The 19,012-nt window shown below is 58.7% G+C and overlaps 1 protein-coding gene across 12 annotated transcripts in view; it reads left to right on the forward strand.

Moving 5' to 3' along the window:
• The window catches only part of RAP1GAP2 (RAP1 GTPase activating protein 2), an 80,136-nt gene that overhangs the window by 32,687 nt on the left and 28,437 nt on the right, over positions 1 to 19,012 (forward strand). For 2 of the 12 annotated variants that reach the window (XM_054847665.1, XM_054847666.1), the window contains exon 1: positions 9,591 to 9,759. The exons of the other annotated variants lie outside the window; for them this stretch is intronic. In XM_054847665.1, coding sequence (XP_054703640.1) covers positions 9,653 to 9,759 — 107 coding nt within the window. In that variant the 5' untranslated portion in view covers positions 9,591 to 9,652. Of the gene's footprint in view, positions 1 to 9,590; positions 9,760 to 19,012 lie in introns of those variants that run through there. 12 annotated transcript variants of the gene reach the window in all.

Below are 19,012 nucleotides of genomic sequence, written 5' to 3' on the forward strand. Positions count from 1 at the left end.
CCTTCTCCTCTCGGCCCCACTCGCTGCCCGGCCTTTGGCAGCTCACCTCATCTCCCCGTGCTGCCGGTTTCTGTCCGCACAACAGCTTTGGTTTATCATGGAGTTGTTTGGGTTGGAAAAGCCCTTTAAGATCACGGAGTCCAACCGTTACCCCAGCACTGCCAAGCCCACCGCTAACCCACGTCCCCAAGCACCACATCTACAGACTTTTAAATCCCTCCGGGGATGGGGACTCCACCACTGCCCTGGGCAGCCTGTTCTGGGGGCTGACAGCCCTTTTGATGAAGAAATTTGTCCTAATCTCCAATCTAAACCTCCCCTGGCGCACCTTGACGCCGTTCCCTCTTGTCCTATCGTTTGTTCCTTGGGAGAAGAGACCGACCCCCACCTGGCTGCACCCTCCTTTCGGGTAGTTGTAGGGAGCCATCAGGTCTCCCCTCAGCCTCCTCTTCTCCAGGCTGAACACCCCCAGTTCCCCCAGCCGCTCCCATCAGATTTAGCGTGGTGCTTGCTGGCCCCGCGACGTGCCGAGGAGCCAGGGCCAGCTCTGCTCTGCTCGCTGACGGGTGAGCTCAGCACCAAAACGTGACTCCTGTTCTGAAGTCCTGGGATGTGTGTGATGGGAAAGTGCTTTCTAAGAGCTTCTTATCAAAGCTGTGTCTCTCTGGAGGCTGCTGAAGGAGGAATGGTTCCGAAAATAAAACCATGAGAACCTATAGATAGACATGTAGACACATGTAGATAGACATCTGTAGATACATAGACAGAAAAATATCTGTGTATCTTCTTGCACACAGTGGATGCAGCTGTCTAAGCCCCCTGGACTCTCAGAGATGGTTTTATACTGAACACGGACCAGAGAACTGAGTGTTCCTGTCTGACCCCAGAGCATTTCATCTGGAAAGCGTTGCTGTGGTAGCCCTGGATGAAGAGCTTTGCCCTCGTTTGCGTGGCCTCGCTCAGCTGGCAAGGTTTCCTTTGCAAGCCACGGCTATGATTTGGTAGTCTTCCCGGGCTGGATAAAGCCTTAGTGCCCCGGGCTGCTGCGGCTCCTCCGGCGGTGATGCCAGCTGCGTGCGACTGGAAAGGCAGAGCCTTGGCTGATGCTTCATCCTGAGCAGGGCTCGTGGCGTGGGAGGGGGCTGGCGGGCACTTCTCGTTCGGCTGTGCTGCCCTGGTCGTCAGGAGGGGGGGACTGGTGCATCCCTGCCCTCGGCAGGAGCCGGGTTGCCCAGGGCTAAGTTTTGGGTCGGCTGGCCGGCTTTCCCGGTGCGTGCCTCGCGGTGCCCATCCCGTAGTCCGCTACAGGAAGCGGGGCCGCCAGAGGAAACGAGTGGATAATTTGCAGCTCAGCTAATTAGAAGGCTGTGATTTCGAAGGCTGGTCAGGGAAGATGAGAGGGACGTGGCACTGAACAAGCGTAGCTGCTTGCCGCTGTCTGGGGACGAGTCCCCAGTGCCAGCGGGTGCAGGGGGCCGAGGGACGGGTGCCTGTGGGTGTATGGGGCATGGTGGGGGACACACGCGCGTCGCTGGCCGGCGCTGTGGAGCGGAGGTAGACGGGACCTGTGCTCTGCGGTGCAAATCCCGGCAGCTCTCGCGCTTGAGCAAATAGCCATTCGTTTGACCTGCCGCCAGCCCTGCTAAGTAGGCAAATATTTGCTGCCTCCTCCTCTCGGCCGCTCAGCGGAAGGGAAGGAAGGGAAGGGGCATCGCAGGGCTCGCACGGCGGGCAGGTCCCGTGGCCCGCTGTACCGTCACCAGTGCTCTGGTACGGGTCGCCTTTCTGGGGTACAAATAACCATGCTGTGGCATCCACTTTCAGTCTTTTGTGCTCAAAGCTTAATTGCAGTGTGATAATACACATTTATTTTTTATGCCTGTGCTATTGCGGAGATATCTTAGTTTGTACTCTGCGTGCCATGGTGATATACAGCAGTGTCAACGGGCTACTAGAAACGCTGTGCAGGAGCGTCCAGCTGCCGGGGGTTTCGTGGCGAAACCCCTCTCCCTTCCAGCCTGCTCCATCCACCCCGTCCCGTATACAGCCACACCTGATCCCTAGTTCTCCACCAGTTCTTATTATCTCAGTTTGAGTGCTCTAACAGCCCGTTTCAGGTGTATTTTCGAGTCTGATGAACAACACGAACGTAGCAGCAATGACAGGGTGCTTGGCATCCTCCATGCGCTCTGCAGCCATTGACCGTTTAATCGTGATGCTCGGGAGGCTGTACGACCCTGAGCGGGGACAGTCCAGGGCGTGCAGAGAGGAGGTGCTGCCAACGCCTTCCTTAGCTGCCGCTCCTGGGTGTCTGCTCCGGCCACCCAGAAAAGGCTGCGTAACTTGCCGGGACTGGGATCTGTTTGCAAACAGCTGATTGCACTGGGCAGCGTGTGTGGTGGGGGACTTTGGCTTTTCTCTGCAGAGTACAGAGCAAACGGGGGATCCAGAAGGGCTGAGCCTCTCGGTTCCCAGAAAGGAGCAATTAAGCCCCCGTGGCTTTAATCGAGTGGTGTTTCCTGCCTCTCACGGAAGCTTGAATTGCTTCCCACCACAGTGGGAAGATTGTTTGTGGACTGGAGCGGTGATGTCTGCAGCGTGCCCTTAGGACCGCCGAGGATTTTCAGGCTCCCGCTGGCGGCCTGGGTAAAGCCTGGAGCCCACCCCGTGGCGTAGGGACCCCCGCTGCCTGCCGCGACCGGGGCTGGGGGTGCAGCGCCACGTGCGGGGCCAGCGCTTGCCCCGACTGCGGCCACGGGAGCCGTGGGCACGCGGGTGTGAGGGGCGCGAGGTGGGGCTGAGACGAGGGTCCCCGGGGCTCGGTTCCTGCCGTGTCTGCGTGGCCCGGCAGCGGCAGTGACTCGGGCAAGGATGGCTGCAGAGGGGGAATCCGTGGCTGCCCGCCCTGGGGCACCGGGATCCCACGGGGGGAAGCCATGCCGCCCACCGTGTGGGGCCTGCGGCTGAGGGGGATTCACCCCGAGACCCTCTGGTCTCGCACGTGCTGAGGGCAGGGGAGCAGCCAGGTGCGGGGATGTCCGACAGCCGGGAACGCCGTTCCCTGCAGGGAAGCGTGGATGTTGCAGTCCTGCGAGGGCTTGGCTCAGTGGCTTTTTTTTTCTTTTTTTTTTTTTTTTTTAATACCGATGCCTGCTCTGAGGTGCCGGGAGGTGCTTTCAGTACCGCTGCCCGCTCCTCTCACCCTGTGGCTGTGCCAGCACAGCGAGGGGACGTCGCGAGATGCCTCACCTCGCGGGAAACGCGGGCTTGTGCAGAGGGTGCAGCCAAGACAGGGTCGGGTTGTTTGCTCGTAATGAATTTTTGTTCTTTCACTGTGGCTGTGATTGCTTCCCCTGCTTATTTCCTGGGAAGGCTGATAATTGCGCTGGGGAGATGAAACGTCGTGGGCCCCGCTCAGCCCCAAGTCGGGCAAAGGGTCGATGCTTGTGCGCGCTTGTGACGGGGACGGGCTCTGTACGGGGCACAAGCCCGTTGCGTTGGCTCCCAGCTGAGCTGGGCAGATACATTTATTTTTGCACATCAATCCTTGACTCGTTCCAGCAGGAACAGTGCCGGGGCGCAGGGGTCCCCAGGGTCTGGGCGTTGCAGCGCGGTGGGGAAACCTCGCCGGGAGCCGGGGGAGCTGGGTCTGCCCCGCGCCTTGGCACACGTCAGCCCCTCTTCCGATCGCTCTAAATTGAGAGGTGCTAAGGCTGCCGGTGGCGTATCGCACTCGTCTCACACCGTTTCAAGAGAGATAAAACTTGCTGCGTTCTGTCTCTGCGTTGCCAGCATGGAGGAGCTCGCTTCCCGCTTTCTTGGTATTTCTTCTGTGTCTTTCTAACTGAAGCCATAAAATAAATCTCTAATCAGATTACTTAGTGCTGGATGTAACATAATCTAAAGCTCCATTTCTTGTGATACTTCTCTTAAAACTGGATGCACTCTTATCCTCTTCCTGCAGCACCGTTTGAAACGCTATAATCGCTTTCTCCTAGTTTGCAAGCTCCCAAATCCTTTTCTTCCTATGCCAGGGAATCAGAATGTGTCTGCTCCTTTGCGGAGAACGGGTTACTATTTTTGTCTTTCGGTCCGTGCTGCTTCGGCTCCTTTTGTTCCTCTCCGGCTCCCGGTCCCTGGCGCAGCCGCCCCCCCTCTGTCCCAGCTCTCCCACCTGGGCGCTGCGGGCGCCCGCACCCAGCCACGTCCCGCTTGGGTGGGGGGAAGCACCCGCGGGGGTCTCTGGGTGAGTGTCTGGGGCGGTGGGGCAGGGTGCTGGGGCGGTGGGGCAGGGTCCCCAGGCAGAGCTCTCGGCGCCCCGTCAGCCACTGCGGCTCAGCCACGGCGCTGCGGGGATGGGCTGGCCGTGCCTCCAGCCCGGCTGTGGCAAATGCCTGGCATAGCTCACGTATTTCTGGCTCTGTCCCTCGTGAGCCAGGGAACCAGAAATATCTCTTGCAAAGGGAGGCGCAGAGGGCGTCAGGGACGTATCCTGCACCGTCTGACGAGGCAGCGCCGCAGCTCTGGCTGGAGAAGCCCTGAGTCACCGGAGCCGGGCTCGGCTGTGCCCGCTGCTCGGTGTGAGCGACGGGGCCCTGGGGGCCTTCACGGGTGGAAACGCACCCATGGGCAGCTTGGGAAGGTCGATGGGCTGCTCACCGACGGGTGATTTAATCTCACTGCAGCATCAACGCAAAAGCCAAAGTTACTCCATAAATATATGGCTTCTTAATAATATTAATAGTGCCATTTATCCATGGGAGATTCAGTAATACGGAGGATGAAGGCTTGATCTTGTCACAGTCCAGTATTTTCAGAGCCTTCTTTCTTAGCAGAGTGCCCAGAAGAAAATGCTAGGCTTTGCATAAATGAGCCAGCCACCCAGGTGATTTATTAATCACGGCGTGTAATTGTCCTAACCTGCCGTGAGCTCTCTCCAGCCCCTCGAGACCTGGCTTCCTAGTTAGCTGCAAAACTGTTTTCCCTGAAGCAAAAATGTCAGGGCATTTTAGAGAGATATTTATTTCTTCATAAAACAGGGGTGGCTGCTTAACTTGGAGGTTATTTAGTCACTGCAGAGGTAATACTGATTTTTTAAAGGAAGGATGGAGACTCAGAGGAACCTAGAAATGCTGGCGGGGAGCTGGGGGGAGCTCGTCGGCTCTGGTCCAGGCTCCATCGCAGAGCGGACGGGGGCTCCCTCCAGCTGAGCCTGGGAAACCTCCGTGGGAGGGGAGCTGGCAGCCCCTCTGGGGACCTCTTCCAGGGTCGACCCAACCTCCCCGGTTTTCCAGTCTAAGCCTCCTAAGCTGCAGCTTTCTGTCTTACGAGACATCCTTTGGCACATCTGTGCAGGCACCAGCTGGAGAGCTTCTGAGGGTGCTGGCCCCAGCGGGGCATCCCTCGCTCGGACCCTCAGGAAGGCGATGCTCTGGTGGCACCGCTGCGGGAACAGGAGGCTGCCTGGAGTCACCCCGGCCCCGTGGAGCTGGGGGACGAGGCGTGGGGCTGGGGAGATGCTCTGCAGAGGTGTTTCTGTAGCTGACAAGGACACGGGCAGAGTAATTGCCCCTTGCTGGGATCGGTTTGATGGGATCCTCTCTTGCAGAGAGGAAAGGCTGAACTGGGGACGCGCGCCACGGCCGATGCACTGCAGGAGCCAAGGAGACCTGGCTCTGCTCCAGGGTCAGGGTGCCCCAGCGACCCACGGTGCCCGTGGCTGTGCCCGCCCTGCTTCTGCTCCTGCTCCTCCCTTTGGCAAGCAGAGATGATCACTGTGTGCACGGTGAGACGTCCCTTTGCAAGGGGACCCATTGGGCGGGGGGGGGGGGGCAGCAGGCGCTGGGGAAGGCGGGCAGGGGCTGTTCAGATGCACCGGCCCTGCCGCCTCCTCTGCTGCCCTTGGCATCCCTGGCGTCCCACTCCAGGCTGTCCTGGAGCCTTTCGTCAGACGGCAGGACGTAAGAAATGCGCGGTAACTTCTTCAGGGGCCCATCGCAGCCACAAGCAAGCTCCCTCCTTTGGAGCAGGAGGTCCCTGGTGTCCCTTCACCTGCGTGTCCAGTGGCTGAGCATCCGACCTCCTCGGAAAGCCCACGGCCTCCTAGGAAGATGTTGCCATCACCAGATGGGAGCTGCTTTGCGCCGGCGTGGGGGGAGCAGGGGGGGCTCTGGCGTTTCCCTTGCAGCCCTTTCTCTGCAAGAGAGGAGGTAGGTGCATGGCAGGGTATGGTATGGTAGGGTATGGTATGGTAGGGCATGGTATGGTATGGCAGGGCAGGACATGGCGTGGTATGGTATGGCAGGGCATGGTATGGTATGGCAGGGCATGGTATGGTATGGCAGGGCAGGACACGGCATGGCAGGGCAGGGTATGGTATGGCAGGGCAGGGTATGGCAGGGCAGGGCATGGCATGGTATGGCAGGGCAGGGCAGGGCAGGACATGGCATGGTATGGCAGGGCATGGTATGGCAGGGCATGGTATGGTATGGCAGGGCAGGACACGGCATGGCAGGGCAGGGTATGGTATGGCAGGGCATGGTATGGTATGGCAGGGCAGGACACGGCATGGCATGGCAGGGCAGGGCATGGCAGGGCAGGGTATGGCAGGGCAGGACATGGCATGGTATGGCAGGGCAGGGCAGGACATGGCATGGTATGGCAGGGCATGGTATGGCAGGGCAGGACACGGCATGGCAGGACATGGTATGGCAGGGCAGGGTATGGTATGGCATGGTATGGCAGGGCATGGCAGGACATGGTATGGCAGGGTATGGCAGGGCATGGTATGGCAGGGCATGGTATGGCAGGGCATGGCAGGACATGGTATGGCAGGGCAGGGTATGGCAGGGCATGGCAGGGCATGGCAGGGCATCGCGTGGCATGGCTGCAACCTGGGTACCAAGCTCCCATCCCCAGCCTTCACTTCACCGCCCCAGCAGCCCTCCTCCAGCCCCTCGCCATTTAGTCTCTTGCCCTCATCCTATAAATTACAAATCAGCTGCAACAGAGTCCAGAAGAAATTGATTACAGCGCGGGCTCGTTTGCTGTATTTGGGTGGAGAAGAAAATATGGCTGAGTGTGTCTGCTTAAAGTGATTCTCTATTTCCAAATATGAGGGAATTGAACATCTTTAAAAATCAATACAAAGCCACTTCAGCATAAAACAAGAGGAGATTAATACTTAACTTGTCTGGAAAAGGGGAAGAGAGACGGTGGAAATTGTCTCCAGAGAGAGAGACTCAATGAAATTCGAAGCTGCCTGTTTAATGCGAGAGGTAAAAGGTTTAAAATTAAAACCCCTCCCCCTCCATTAACTGGAAGCTAATGAGGTGCTGGAGAATTGGTATAATTTGGCAGGGGAATGAGTTCTAATTTTTTTTTTTTTTTTTTTTGCTGTGCCTGAGAAATTTGTCAGACTGATGATTTCTGCTTGAAAGGAACCAGCCAGGTATTTTCTGCAAGAACAGGGAGATTCGTTGGTCCAACAAAATCTTTGTTAAAAGGCTTCGCAGTGCGAGTTAAGCGCTCTGCCCTGCCAGCGAGGACGAAGGTAGCACCCGGGTTTCACAGAATTCTTTCCTTTTACCCACTCACGTTCTCTCACCCACCACACGCGGTTTGGCATCATCTGATGTCGTACTGAGGAGGCAGAAACGCGTTTCGGGGTGTTTTGAGAATGGGTTGGGCTTTTCCTTGCGAGGAAGTGGGGATCTCGACACTCATCTGCTGGAACTGCTGTGCTGGAGAGACTTTCTGCTGCTTCGTTCTTCCCGGGGACTCGTTGAGATCTGTTGAAATACGAAAGTACTAATCTTGGATTTAAGTTCAGATCTCGATTCTTTGAAGAGCTACACGTGAGCTGTGTAGGTCAATATGAATGGCGTGGTGACGGCTGAACTGCCGTCAGGTTCTTCTGGGGTGAATTAACGTGGCATGTTGACGAAGAGAACGTTGTACGTATTTTTATCTGACTTACAGTAGAATGCATAAAGAGATTACGGTGATGATTTTTTTTGTTGTTGTTGAATTTAATGAATACATCTGATTAGAGATTGTGCTGAAACATTTAGATAGAAGGCCAGAGCTAAGGTGATGTCGATCACCTTGAGCATGGCAAGCAGGGGGTGGCAGGCAGGGCGGCGGCAGGCAGGAGGAGGCAGGAGCGGCTGCTCCGTGCCAGATGTGGTCTGTGGCCTTTGTGAGCTGTTTGCTCCCGAGCAAACACATTTATTACGGACTTTGCCAGGAGAGCCCCACGCGCTGTTAATGATTGACTGCCCGGGCCAGGGGGTTTCCAGGCAGCTCACGCTCCACGGCGTGTCGGGACTGCTGGGCCATTGCACCGTGCGTGACAGCCTCCCCGGCGGGCGAGGGGCGGAGGGCCCCATCTGTCCCCGGGAGCTGCTGCGGGAGGGGGGTCCCCCCCCTTGGGTGGGATGCTGGTGGTGGGGTGGCCATGGTCGGCCCTGCAGCCCGCGCGTGCCCCCCCGGCAGGCTGCCTGTTTGCAGCAGGGTCCCCCCAAAAGCCCTGGCCTGTCGGCTGTGACGGTTTGCCAAACAGCCGCTCCGGGGGTCCCGCACCCTGCTGCCAGCGGGAGGTTGTGCTCTGCCTGCTCTGGGGCCGGGATGGTTGAAGCACGCTCAGGGGAACGCGCTCGTGGCCTCGCCCGGACGATGCAGTAGGGTTCTGATGACTCTCTGAGGCCGGCTGCGGAGGTGTGGAGCACCGGTGGGCTTTGGGCAGACGCTGATGTGTCAGTCGTGTGCAGGGCGGGAGTTTCACCTGCACGTTCTCATACGTGCCTACAGCACGGACTGTGCCTTCATCCCGCTAACCAGGAACACGCTCAAAATGATGCAGCTAGTCCTGTATCTAATTCCTGTGAAAATTAAACTCACAGAGGAGGAAGGTGAGATGGGGGGGACACACAGAGACCTGAGTGTTTTATCACCATGGCAGCAAAGGCTTCCAGGGAAAGGTGCTGAGGTTGTGAAGTAGACATTTACAGTTTACTTAATAAAAAAAATAATAAAATAAATATTTCCTGGCACGAGCTGCGTGCCAGCTCCCCCCTGTAAGAGGCAAGCTGGAGGGCTCGTGCTTTCACGCTGCTCCCAGGCCTGGCTCCGTGCAGCTCTGCAGCGGGGAGGGATGCTCATCCCCGGCACAAGCACAGCGGGTGCCTGGCTCGGCCCCGCTCAGAGCCGTGTCCCGCACGGGGAAGGGTTGCTAAGGTCTGAAAAAGGCAGAAAAAACCGTTGGCGCGGCAGGAACAAACCCTTCCCTCCGCTCAGGCTGCAGAGGGGCCGGAACGTAACTTCACCCCTTCAGAGAAGGCGGCGTAGGGCCGGCGGGGCAGGCTGTTTCCGTGAAAACCTCGGCATCGGGGCACCGGGCTGGCGGGGCGCGGGGGAAGGAGGGCGGTCGCCGTTCGGCAGCCGGTCCCGCGGGGCTCGCGGCCCTGCCCGCCGCTGCCCGTCCCTGCCCGCCGCTGCCTGCTCGGCGGAGAGCGGCCCCGCGCAGCCCCGCGTGGCGGCGGCGGGGAGCGCGCAGGGCGGCGCGGGCGCGGAGGCGGGCGCGGACGCGCCGCCACCCCCCGCAGGTGGCGCGGCGAGGGCCGGAGCTCGGTCGGCGGCGCCGGCAGCGGCGATGTCCCGGCCGGGCGGCAGGATGCACTCGCGGCGGGCGGGGATCCGGGCGGCCGTGGTGCTCATCGGGCTGCTGCACCGGTCCCGCAGGCAGAGCAAGGAGAAGCGGTGAGCCGCGGGCGTCCGTCTTCCCGGCGCTCTCTCGTTGCGGGCGGCGGAGCGCACCGCTCGCTGCCGCAGGGCCGGGGCAGAGGGGCTCCGGGCGAGCCGCGGGAGCGTCGTCCCTTGTTCCGAGGGTCCGGCGGGCGGGAGGGGGAGTGGGGGGACACACGACACACCGCGAGCCGGTGCCGGGGCGTGTGCGTGCGGGCGGGGGCTGCCCCCGGGGAGGTCGGCACCGGCACCCGGCTCCTGCCAGGGAGGACCCAGAGGGACCGTTCTCTCTCCCTTCCAGGGATCGCCGCGTTCGCAGAACTGCTCAACAGCTTTGTCTCTTCGCTGGGAACAGCTGACAAACGGTTTCATCTTTCATTGACTAAGCCACGGATCGTACTTTATGTTCAACTTTGTGTTTTGAGGAAATGGCCTGTTTGCAATATTGTGTTAGCTGGCATCTGCTCTGCACGGCTCCGCTTCCCCCCCCCCCCCCCGCTCATTAACGGGAGTTGCTGTTTGCTTCAAAGATCTGCCCTGCTCTGATTTATGCTGCGCGTCCTCGGTCAGGGAGTTCTCTCTCCTCCAGGACTCTGCTGCTCTGGCAACTTTGTTGTTAAAAATAGTAAGAAATGTGCATCCGAACCTCGGGGTGTGCGTACCTCTGGTTCAGGGTGGAAGCGACGTGGATGCTGCTGCAGATTGAGGGGTTGGGGTTGTTTCGGTTTGGTTTGTTCAATTTGTGATTTTGTACCAAAACCACATGAATGAAGACTTGATTATCTGGCATCTTTATGGTAAAGTACCCCCCACCCCCCGCCCCTCAATCTGCGAGCCTGGAAAATCAAGAGTAAGACAAAAGGGATGAAGCTTCAGCTCTTCGCCCACCCGCAGTTTTGGGTCACAGGGTCTGTACCCCGTTTTTCGGAGCTGCCATAGGTGCTTTGCCTTGGACAACAGGCGCCCCTGAGAGCAGGATTTTAGTGATGCTTTTATGACTTAACGGTGGCCTTCCCATATAGCTCGTGTGCTGCTGCTGCTGTTGTCTTGGGATATTTTCTTCTCCTTTGCTGGGATTTTAGGTAGGTCATCAAAGCTGAACAGTTGGAAAATAACGACCCGCAGGTCCTGATGGTCCTGAATGAACAGCAGAGATGGATGCTCACCTGAGCTGAGCTGTGCCACAGCTGTGGCCCCTGTCCTCCCCTGCCCCCAGCTGGGACACAGGATGCCGTCGCTGTGTTGGGGTGCCCCGTCGGGCTCGGCCGTTCCCGTCCCTGCTGTTGCTCCTTGCGTTTGTCTCGTTTAGCCCAGGCCCGTCCCTTCTGTAGCTCTGCCCGGGGGCCGGGGGCTCCAGCTGTGGAGCAGCAAGTTTCGGAGGGGCTGGCTGACTTGGGGGTGGCTGGGGCCTCTGTGCCCCCCCCCAGCACTCCATGGTCCGGAGCCTCTTCTCCCGCTTCCATGTGCTGTGCGTAGGGAGCGTCCGAGCACTGGGGAGGTCTGTGCTGCCGGCGGGGGCCCGAATGCTCCTCCGAACATCGTCCCTGCTGAAACTCGTTGCCCATCGTGCATGGGCCTCGAAGCACGGCAGGGAAGGAAGAGCGTGCTTTCCCGGTCACACTGAGCAACACACCCAAAGAGAGTCGTCTTTCCCCTAGGTACCAGGTTTCTGTGAATGAGCTCAGCATGGCACTTGAGGGCTGAGAAAAAATCTGGCTCTGAACTCTCACAGAAATCTGGCCGGTGATGTGTGAGTCTGGGGTTTTTAAATTTTTTTCCCCGCCATCATGCTGAGCACAAACCTTCTCAGTGTAGTTCTTGGCTGCAGGGTTTACTGAGGACAGCGAGAGTCACACAGACATCTCAAGGGGAGAACAAGAACCTGAGGAGGTTTTTTTCCTGTCTGCTGTGGACCGAGGAGCCTTCATGGGAGTGATTGCAAGAATTCAAGCAGTGCTTTACGGTGGCTGCTTCATCTTATGCAAGCTGCCAGGGCCATCAAAGTGACATAATCTGCAGGAAAAGGAAGGGACTGCTAGCAGCATCGTCAAAAGGGACTCTGTTCCTCCACCTGCTCCTATTTTCTTTTTTTCCTCCTACATTCGGTCTTTGTTCTGTGTTTGCAATTGAATTTTGCTTTACACGAGCCATATGCAAGCCTGGCAGGATCGGTGGCAGCTGCAGAGTCCCCAGTGGCCCGTGGCCCTTTCTTGTTAGCAGCCCAGCAAAGTGCAGCACAACAAATCGACTTCACCAGGCTCCCCTCGCAGAGCCGGGGTGATGCTTACCTTGCTCCCTCTGCCTGCAGTCGATCCGTCCGTGCCTGTCCTGCGCGCTTGAGCTGGAGGGGGGCAGCAGGAACCTGCACCGGCAGCTGGGGCCCAGGGGGCTGCTGCTGTGGTGGGCTTGGGGCTCCTCCTGGCTCTGGTCCTGCTCCAGAAACCTGGGATTTGGAACTGGGTGTTTTTATCTAAACCGATTTTCCTGAATGTCCCACACGCAAGCCAGGTGGCGGTTTGGTGGCTGTCTTCTCGCGGGGTAAAGCCGGCGGGTAGGTGCCTTGGCGTCAGTGCAGCCCCCCATTTGGTTATCGGTCTCAGCTACAGTGTAGGCAACTGGGAATAAGGCAAACGTCTTTTATCGCGGCTGTTAGTTTACTGTTCAGTTCAGCGAGGGCTACTCATGGGTAATCTATCTCCCGGAGCCGCTGAGTGAGATCTTTGTACTGCTGAAGTCGGGTTTAATCCCCGTTTGTTTCAGCGGGATGTTCACTGGAGCAGCATCCCGCACGTTTTGGGCCTCTCCCCTCCCACTCCACCTCCCGCCCTGGGGCGGATGCTCAGGAGGGGACAGCGTCCCTTCGCCCGGCGGCGCTGGTTCTGCCTGCAGTTGGAGATGCTGGTTTCTGGGAGCTGTTCTCTGTAATTTGCAAATTATCAAATCAGCTCAGAAACGGCTGCCCAAGGCTCGCTGGCTCGTGTTTGTCAGGAATCGGATCAGACGAGCCTTCTGGTTTTAAAAGGTCTGTGAGTGCCTTGGCTGGTTTACCCAAATGCTGCGGGAAACCGCCGCTTTCCCTCTACTTCTGCAAGTGAGATCAGACAACAACATTTGTAAATCATAAAAATCTCTTTCCTCGATGATTTGCATATCGAGCCTTGCTTTCCTAGCCAGACCAAGTGGGAAGTCCTTGGCCAGTCGGAAAGAACCCAGTGTCCGCAGAGGTGCTGGCACAGCAGGAGCCAGCTCCTCGCCATCCCCCCGAGCAGGATGGGCAATGCGCGGAGCAGCAGTGACCCGCACAACCAGTGCAGGCAGCACTGCCCGCACGAGTGCGGGACGCTCCGAACTGTTCTCAAGTATATTCTCAGCGCGAAGGAGTAATTAAAGCTAAACTCATTGGCAGTTAAATGTCACCTTGCTCTGAGCAGGGCTCTGGTTCCCGCTTGTGGGAGCTGTGCAGTTGGGGAGGCTCCGTGTGCACACAGGTGCAGGCTGGCAATTTGCAAATACGTAATTTATTGCAAGAAATCTAGACCAGAAAATGCTGCGCTTTTTCTTTGCTGACTCTTAGGCTTCAGCGCAAGAAGGTAACGCGCCAGGGTAGGGCCAGCCTGAGCCCAGGACATGACGAGGTAAATCAGTTTATCGGGAAGACGTGCCACAGCAGGGCTCTGCCCTGCGCCCCTGTAAGCCCCGGAGCACCAGCAGCTTCGCAGTGCTGGGCGCGCGGGATGAAACCCGGGTCCGGGGTGGCTGTGGAGCCCCGGGGCTGTCTGAAGTCAGTGGGAGCCCTGCAGCAGTGCGTGTCCTCTGCAGACGTCCTCCCTGGGATGAGTGATGATGCAGCGAGATCTTGCCTGCCTGGAGTCCCCGGGATTGGATGGAGAGCTGTTCAAAGTCAGAGTAAGGTGCCTCGTTCAGGCACTCACTGCAGATTTCCAGGTGTAAAATCTCAGTGCAGTGCCCTTGTCTCTGTTGCAAAAAAACCCCCAACAACATTTTTAGGTTGGGGTTATTTTTCAACGTGGGAGCAGCCGGCTGAGGGCTCCTGGCCACCTCTGCGCCCGGGGTGTCAGCAGGCGCTCACCGGTGTCCCGGGAGCTGGGTGTCGGAGGCTCGGTCCCAGCCGTGTGCCGTGAGCCGGGACCTGCCTGCGGGGAGCGGGGATGGAGAGGAGCCTCCCGCAGAGGGAGCGTGACAGCCTGGGCTCCGGTCCCACCACCCGCCCCGTGACGAGGGCTTAACCCGGGGCGGTGTCAGAATGAAAAGCAATACAGAAGCACAGTCCCCTGTGAAAACTTAAGATACTGGGCATTGAATATTAACTAAACTGAAAAAGGGAGCAGCTGGCAAGGTGATGCCCATCAAGGACAAAAAAATGATGGCTCCAAAAATAGAGGCTGTTAATTTACAGGATAATCTTTGCTGTCCTTCTCAAGGATACAGCATCTAGACAGGCTGAACCTGTTGCTGCAAGAGTTTTGCACCTCCTTAGGCCAGGTTTCACCTGCAGAATTAGGCGTAAGCATAAACGTAACCTGCAATGCTCCGTGTTTAATTTACACAGCGTAACAAAAGGTAGAACTAACCACTTAGCGCGAAATGCTTTGCCGTGTCAGATAATATGTTGACATCTCCCCTTCCCACGCGTAATTTATACGAACGTACTGTGTCAATTTAGAGCCTGTCTGGTAAATCAGCCAAACAAAACAAGAAGGTGGGATGCATTAGAAGTTTCTCATTAGGCTTTAGACTGAGAAAGCGGGAGAGAAGTGTGTGCCCGGAGGCAGGGGTTCGGCTGGGAACGCTCGGGAGGCTCTGGGGGGGTCCCGGCAGCCCTGGCTCTGTGCTGAACGGGACATTTTAATCATAAATTCATTATGTCAGCAGGGCTTACCAAATGCAGGATATGAATTTGTAGGCGCTTTTGGGATGTGATCAGGGATGCTCTAAAGACAAGAGAAAGACGTCACCTGCCCTCGCTGTGTTGGGAACTCGCCAGCGTTACAAACCCAGTGCCTGTGCACTCAAAATGGGGCGGGGGGGAGGAAATCCCCATTTGCTCCCCCTTTGGAGAAGCAGGGAGAGCAGCCCCGGCTGTGCCTTCCCGGTGGGGGCTGGCGGCAGCGGGGTCCCCCCCAGCACAGCCCCACGGCTGCAGCCCCGGCCCTGGGGGGAGCGCGGGGCCTGCGCCGGGATGGCAGGGCTGATCTCACGCTCTCCGTTAGGAAACCCTGCGGTTGGGCCTGCGTAACTGCATTAAAGTATTTCCTTCATTAGATTTACTAAGTATGTAGGATTCTAATTCTTTCTTTTCCTTCTCTCTTAATTTGCCTAATGAGAAAAATGAAGAAATAAAATTATAAAAACGATGCCCGCGTTGCCTTCCAGGAAGGCCGGTGTCCAGCCGTGCGGCTCCGGAGGGTGCTCTCGCCCACCCCGTGTGCTGATGCCCGGCCGCGGCCAGGCTGGGCTCGGGGCGCGGGGCTGGGCGACGCTCCCGGCTGCCTGCCGAGCCCCGGGCGCTGCCTCCGGGGAGCGAGCGCCGCGCTGTAACCTTTGGTTACGTTATCGGTCCTCCAGCCGTGGGGACAGGGAGAGGCGAGTGGGGAGCGATCGCAGAGGCCGTTTATTGGAGCCGTGCCGTGCCAAGGCCAGGCTTAAGCTCATCACGCTAGTGCTGCTGTCCTTCCCCGCCCCATCCTCTCCCCTGCTTCCTAATTGCCCTCTCCGTCGTGTCTGCTCAGGCTGCTCGGGCAGGGGACATGTTTTCTTCTTGCACCGCGCCATCCTGGTGCAGGACTCGGTGGAAGAGCCGTCAGCCTTTCGGGAAGGCTAACGCAGAGTGCGCTGGGGGCCGTGCTGCAGGAGGGTCCCGGCCCCCGCGGGGCGAGGGGAGGCCGTCCTGCTGCGCAGCACAGGCAGGGATGCTCGCACGCTGCGGGCCACCGGCGTCCCCTGGCCAGCCGGATGCCGGCTTTGCAGGGAAAGCTCCGGAGGGGACGAACGTCCTGGGGCCGCTTCCCGGGGACCCTGCTGTGGGTGGGAGCCCGGTGCCACGGCGTGAACGCCTGGGACCTTTGGGTTCTGCAGAGACTTGTACCCCTGGTGCCAGCCGGGGACCGGGTCACGGCGTGGGGCTGCCGTGAGCGCCCGCTGGCTCTGGTGGCGTCCCCAGGGGAGATCCCCGGGGGCTGCTTCTCCGTGGGAGCATGCCGTGCACAGATAAAGACGTGCTAATCTTCTTCGTGATTCATTTATCATCCCGTGAGGGTAATCTGTTTGGGAATTAGGCTGATGGCCCTTGACCCCATAGCTGACGGCAGACTGAATCATCCGAGTCAGTGGTTGCAGTTTAACGTAACGTATTTCCAGTGCACGGAGGCTAATTATAAGCGAGGGCTGGTGAATGGGTTTGTTTTGCTCTCCCCGGAATTGCAGGAGCAGTTCCAGCCGTTCGGCCCCAAAGAAGCGATCGGCATGTGACAGAGGAACACGTTGTTAAGTTGTGTGAGTGATTTTATAATACTTAGAATATGATGCTATGGCAACCCATTACAAATCCCAGATCAAATCAAATTATTTGTGTGCATCCCTGTAACTTTAATCTTTGCAAAGTCTGATACATTTTATGCCTCTGAGGCCACTGTGCAGATTAGTGCAATCAGGCAGAGCTCAGGGTTCAAAGCAAGGAGAGCAAAGGATGAGGGGTTTGCTCCAGATCAGGCTGTGCTGTAGTGTCCTAGAAAGTCAAAGAGCAAACCGCAAAAATCTGTCATCCTCGGTATTTTTTCAGCAGTGGAGTCACGGTGAGTTTGTGGACAGGAGAAAGGGAAGGAGCCCGATAAACAACACGGGTGGGCAGGACATGAATTCTGCTATTGCCCCTACGCAGTCCCACATCATTTTAATTCATTTCTTGAATTGGCCCTGCGGCCGCCATGGGGAAGGTGCCGGGTGCTGCTGGTCCCGCTTTGCCTTCGCCCCTCGCAGCCCCAGGGCAGCTGCCCACTCCGCTCCTCCCGCTCCATCACCGGCCAGCCCAGAGGCCAAAAAATCCACCTTCCTGCTGCCTGCGGCTGCCTGCGCCCCAGGGGAGCCCGGCAGGATGGTCCCAGTCGGAGGGAAATAGTCCTGAGTGCCGGCCGTGCTGCCCCCACGCCTGCACCGCCCCGGGCTCCGAGAAGTGCCGTCAGCAATTAATTACAAGTATTGGAGGATTTGGCTTGCCGGGTCCCAGCTGGTCTCGGCTGTGGTGCTGCCCGGCACGGCGGTGCGTCATCCTGCCCCGTGCCGTGCCGATCCCCCCGTGCCCTGCCTGGGCTGGTCTTATGCCTCCAGGACGGATTCATGGGCTTGAACTCCAGCCCTGAATTTCCCCTGACATCCAGCTGATGTTCCCCTGGTTACAAATGAAGTCCATTAATTCTTGTTCCTTGGTCGTTGACTAATGAGAACTATCGATCTGCGGCTGGTTGGTCCCTGCCTTCCCTTGGTCACAGGCACTGCAGCTCCCTGCTGCTCCTGTCTCCGTACGTGCAATACGTTAACAGCACAGGCTGACAGCTGGCAGCCCCCTCCGTCCAAATCTAATTGTGCTGGCCGCAGGGACGCGGGTTCCGAGGCACCGCCGGCTCCGGCTGCTCTCCACTGCTCTGCCGTGAAGCCGGTCCCGCAGCGACAGGGAGAGATGCCAAATCCCCGGTCTGGGCCGTGGCGCTGCGAAGGGCAGGCTGGGATCCTGCAGCATGGGGCTGCAGTGCCTTCCTGCAATCCGCGGCGTGCGGAGGCCTTTCTCCTAAATACTGATTTGGGTGCGTGTGTGTGCGTACACACATTCGTACGTTTATGTGTTTCAAGAGATGGAGTCAAGTGTCAGCAGAACAGAAGGCTATCAGCCAGAGCAGCTGCACACACACAGGCAGGAGGAGCGGGGGCCCTTCTCAAGCTCCAGCTCAGTCTCTCGTTAGCAGGGACACAGCCACTCCTTTGCTCACGCGGGCACCGGCGGGGTTTTGCACTCGCTGTTGCACCAACGGTCTTGGGAAAACTCGCCTGCAGTGCCCACAGCATCCCTGCTGCACCCCCGTGCATCCCTGCTGCACACCCATGCATCCCTTCTGCATCCCTGCTGCACCCCTTCTGCATCCCTGCTGCACCCCCATGCATCCCTGCTCACCCCCGCTGCATCCCCACGGTGCACGGCCCTGCCAAGGAGGGGCCGCGGGCACCCAGCCTCCCCGTGACCGGCGTGTGGCTGTCACCTGCTGTCGTGAGAGCTGGGACTCGGTGGAAGGAGCGCAGCGGGGGCGGGAGGGCAGGGGCCGGGGCGGGGGGGCCGGCAGTGCAGGGGGTCGGGTGCGCACCCCCTGGCAGGAGCTGCGTGTTTTGGAGAAGGCGCCGGTGGGCATCGGTGCCCGGCTGCCGTGCGTGCCGCGCTGTGCCGTGCCATCCCGGGGCGGGCTGCCATGGGAACCAAACCTTGTTACTGCGAGATAAACAGTTGGACATTTTGGCCCGGTTTCTGCAGGACTAACCTGGCAGGGATGAGAGAAAACTAAATTAAATCTCAGATTTTCTGACTCCCAGAGTAGCATCTGGCAGTACCACTGCGAGTGACGGCTTGGTTGTCTGCCTGGGAAGCCGTTGGTGTAAAAGGGACAGGGTATTTTTATCAGATGCTCGGTGGAGGGATGAGGTTGTGCCTTTTCAAGGTTGGGGGGGGCTTTTCTGTGGTGCTTTCGTGGCAGGTCCATGGCACGGCGGCTGCTCCCAGCTTCCGCGGGGTCTCGTGTCCTCATGATGCCTCTCGCTGCCTCCAAATTCGGTGCCCGTGCCCAGGTGCCCTGTGGCGGGGGGGCCCTGGGCTGGGCCATGCCAAACCCCTACCGGGGTGTCCCTGGGTTTTACGTCGGCGCCGCCAAGCCAGAAGCCGCCTCTGCTGTCCGTGTCGCCCAGGAGGCCGCTCGGCCGTGGATCCTGCCCAGGCAGGGACGGTGCCAGATGGAGGGAAACCGTGGGGATGGGTTGTCATAGAAACCCAGCCCGGCCGTCCCCGCTCCGCTGTCCGGCTGAGCCCGGCACCACCAGGACCGTACCGCAGCCCGGCTCCGGCCGGCCCCCAGGGAGGGAGCCCAGGCGTGCGGTGGGGCAGCGAGGGGTCCCAGCCTGCCTGGGCATGGGGCTCTGCAGATGGCTTTTATCATCTTTTTCTGTGATTTGTGTTTTTCTCAGATTCAAGATGCTGTTTCGCAGGCAGCCCGCA

This window comes from Grus americana, chromosome 19, assembly GCF_028858705.1.
Source record: "Grus americana isolate bGruAme1 chromosome 19, bGruAme1.mat, whole genome shotgun sequence".
NCBI classification, from domain to species: Eukaryota; Metazoa; Chordata; class Aves; order Gruiformes; family Gruidae; genus Grus; species Grus americana.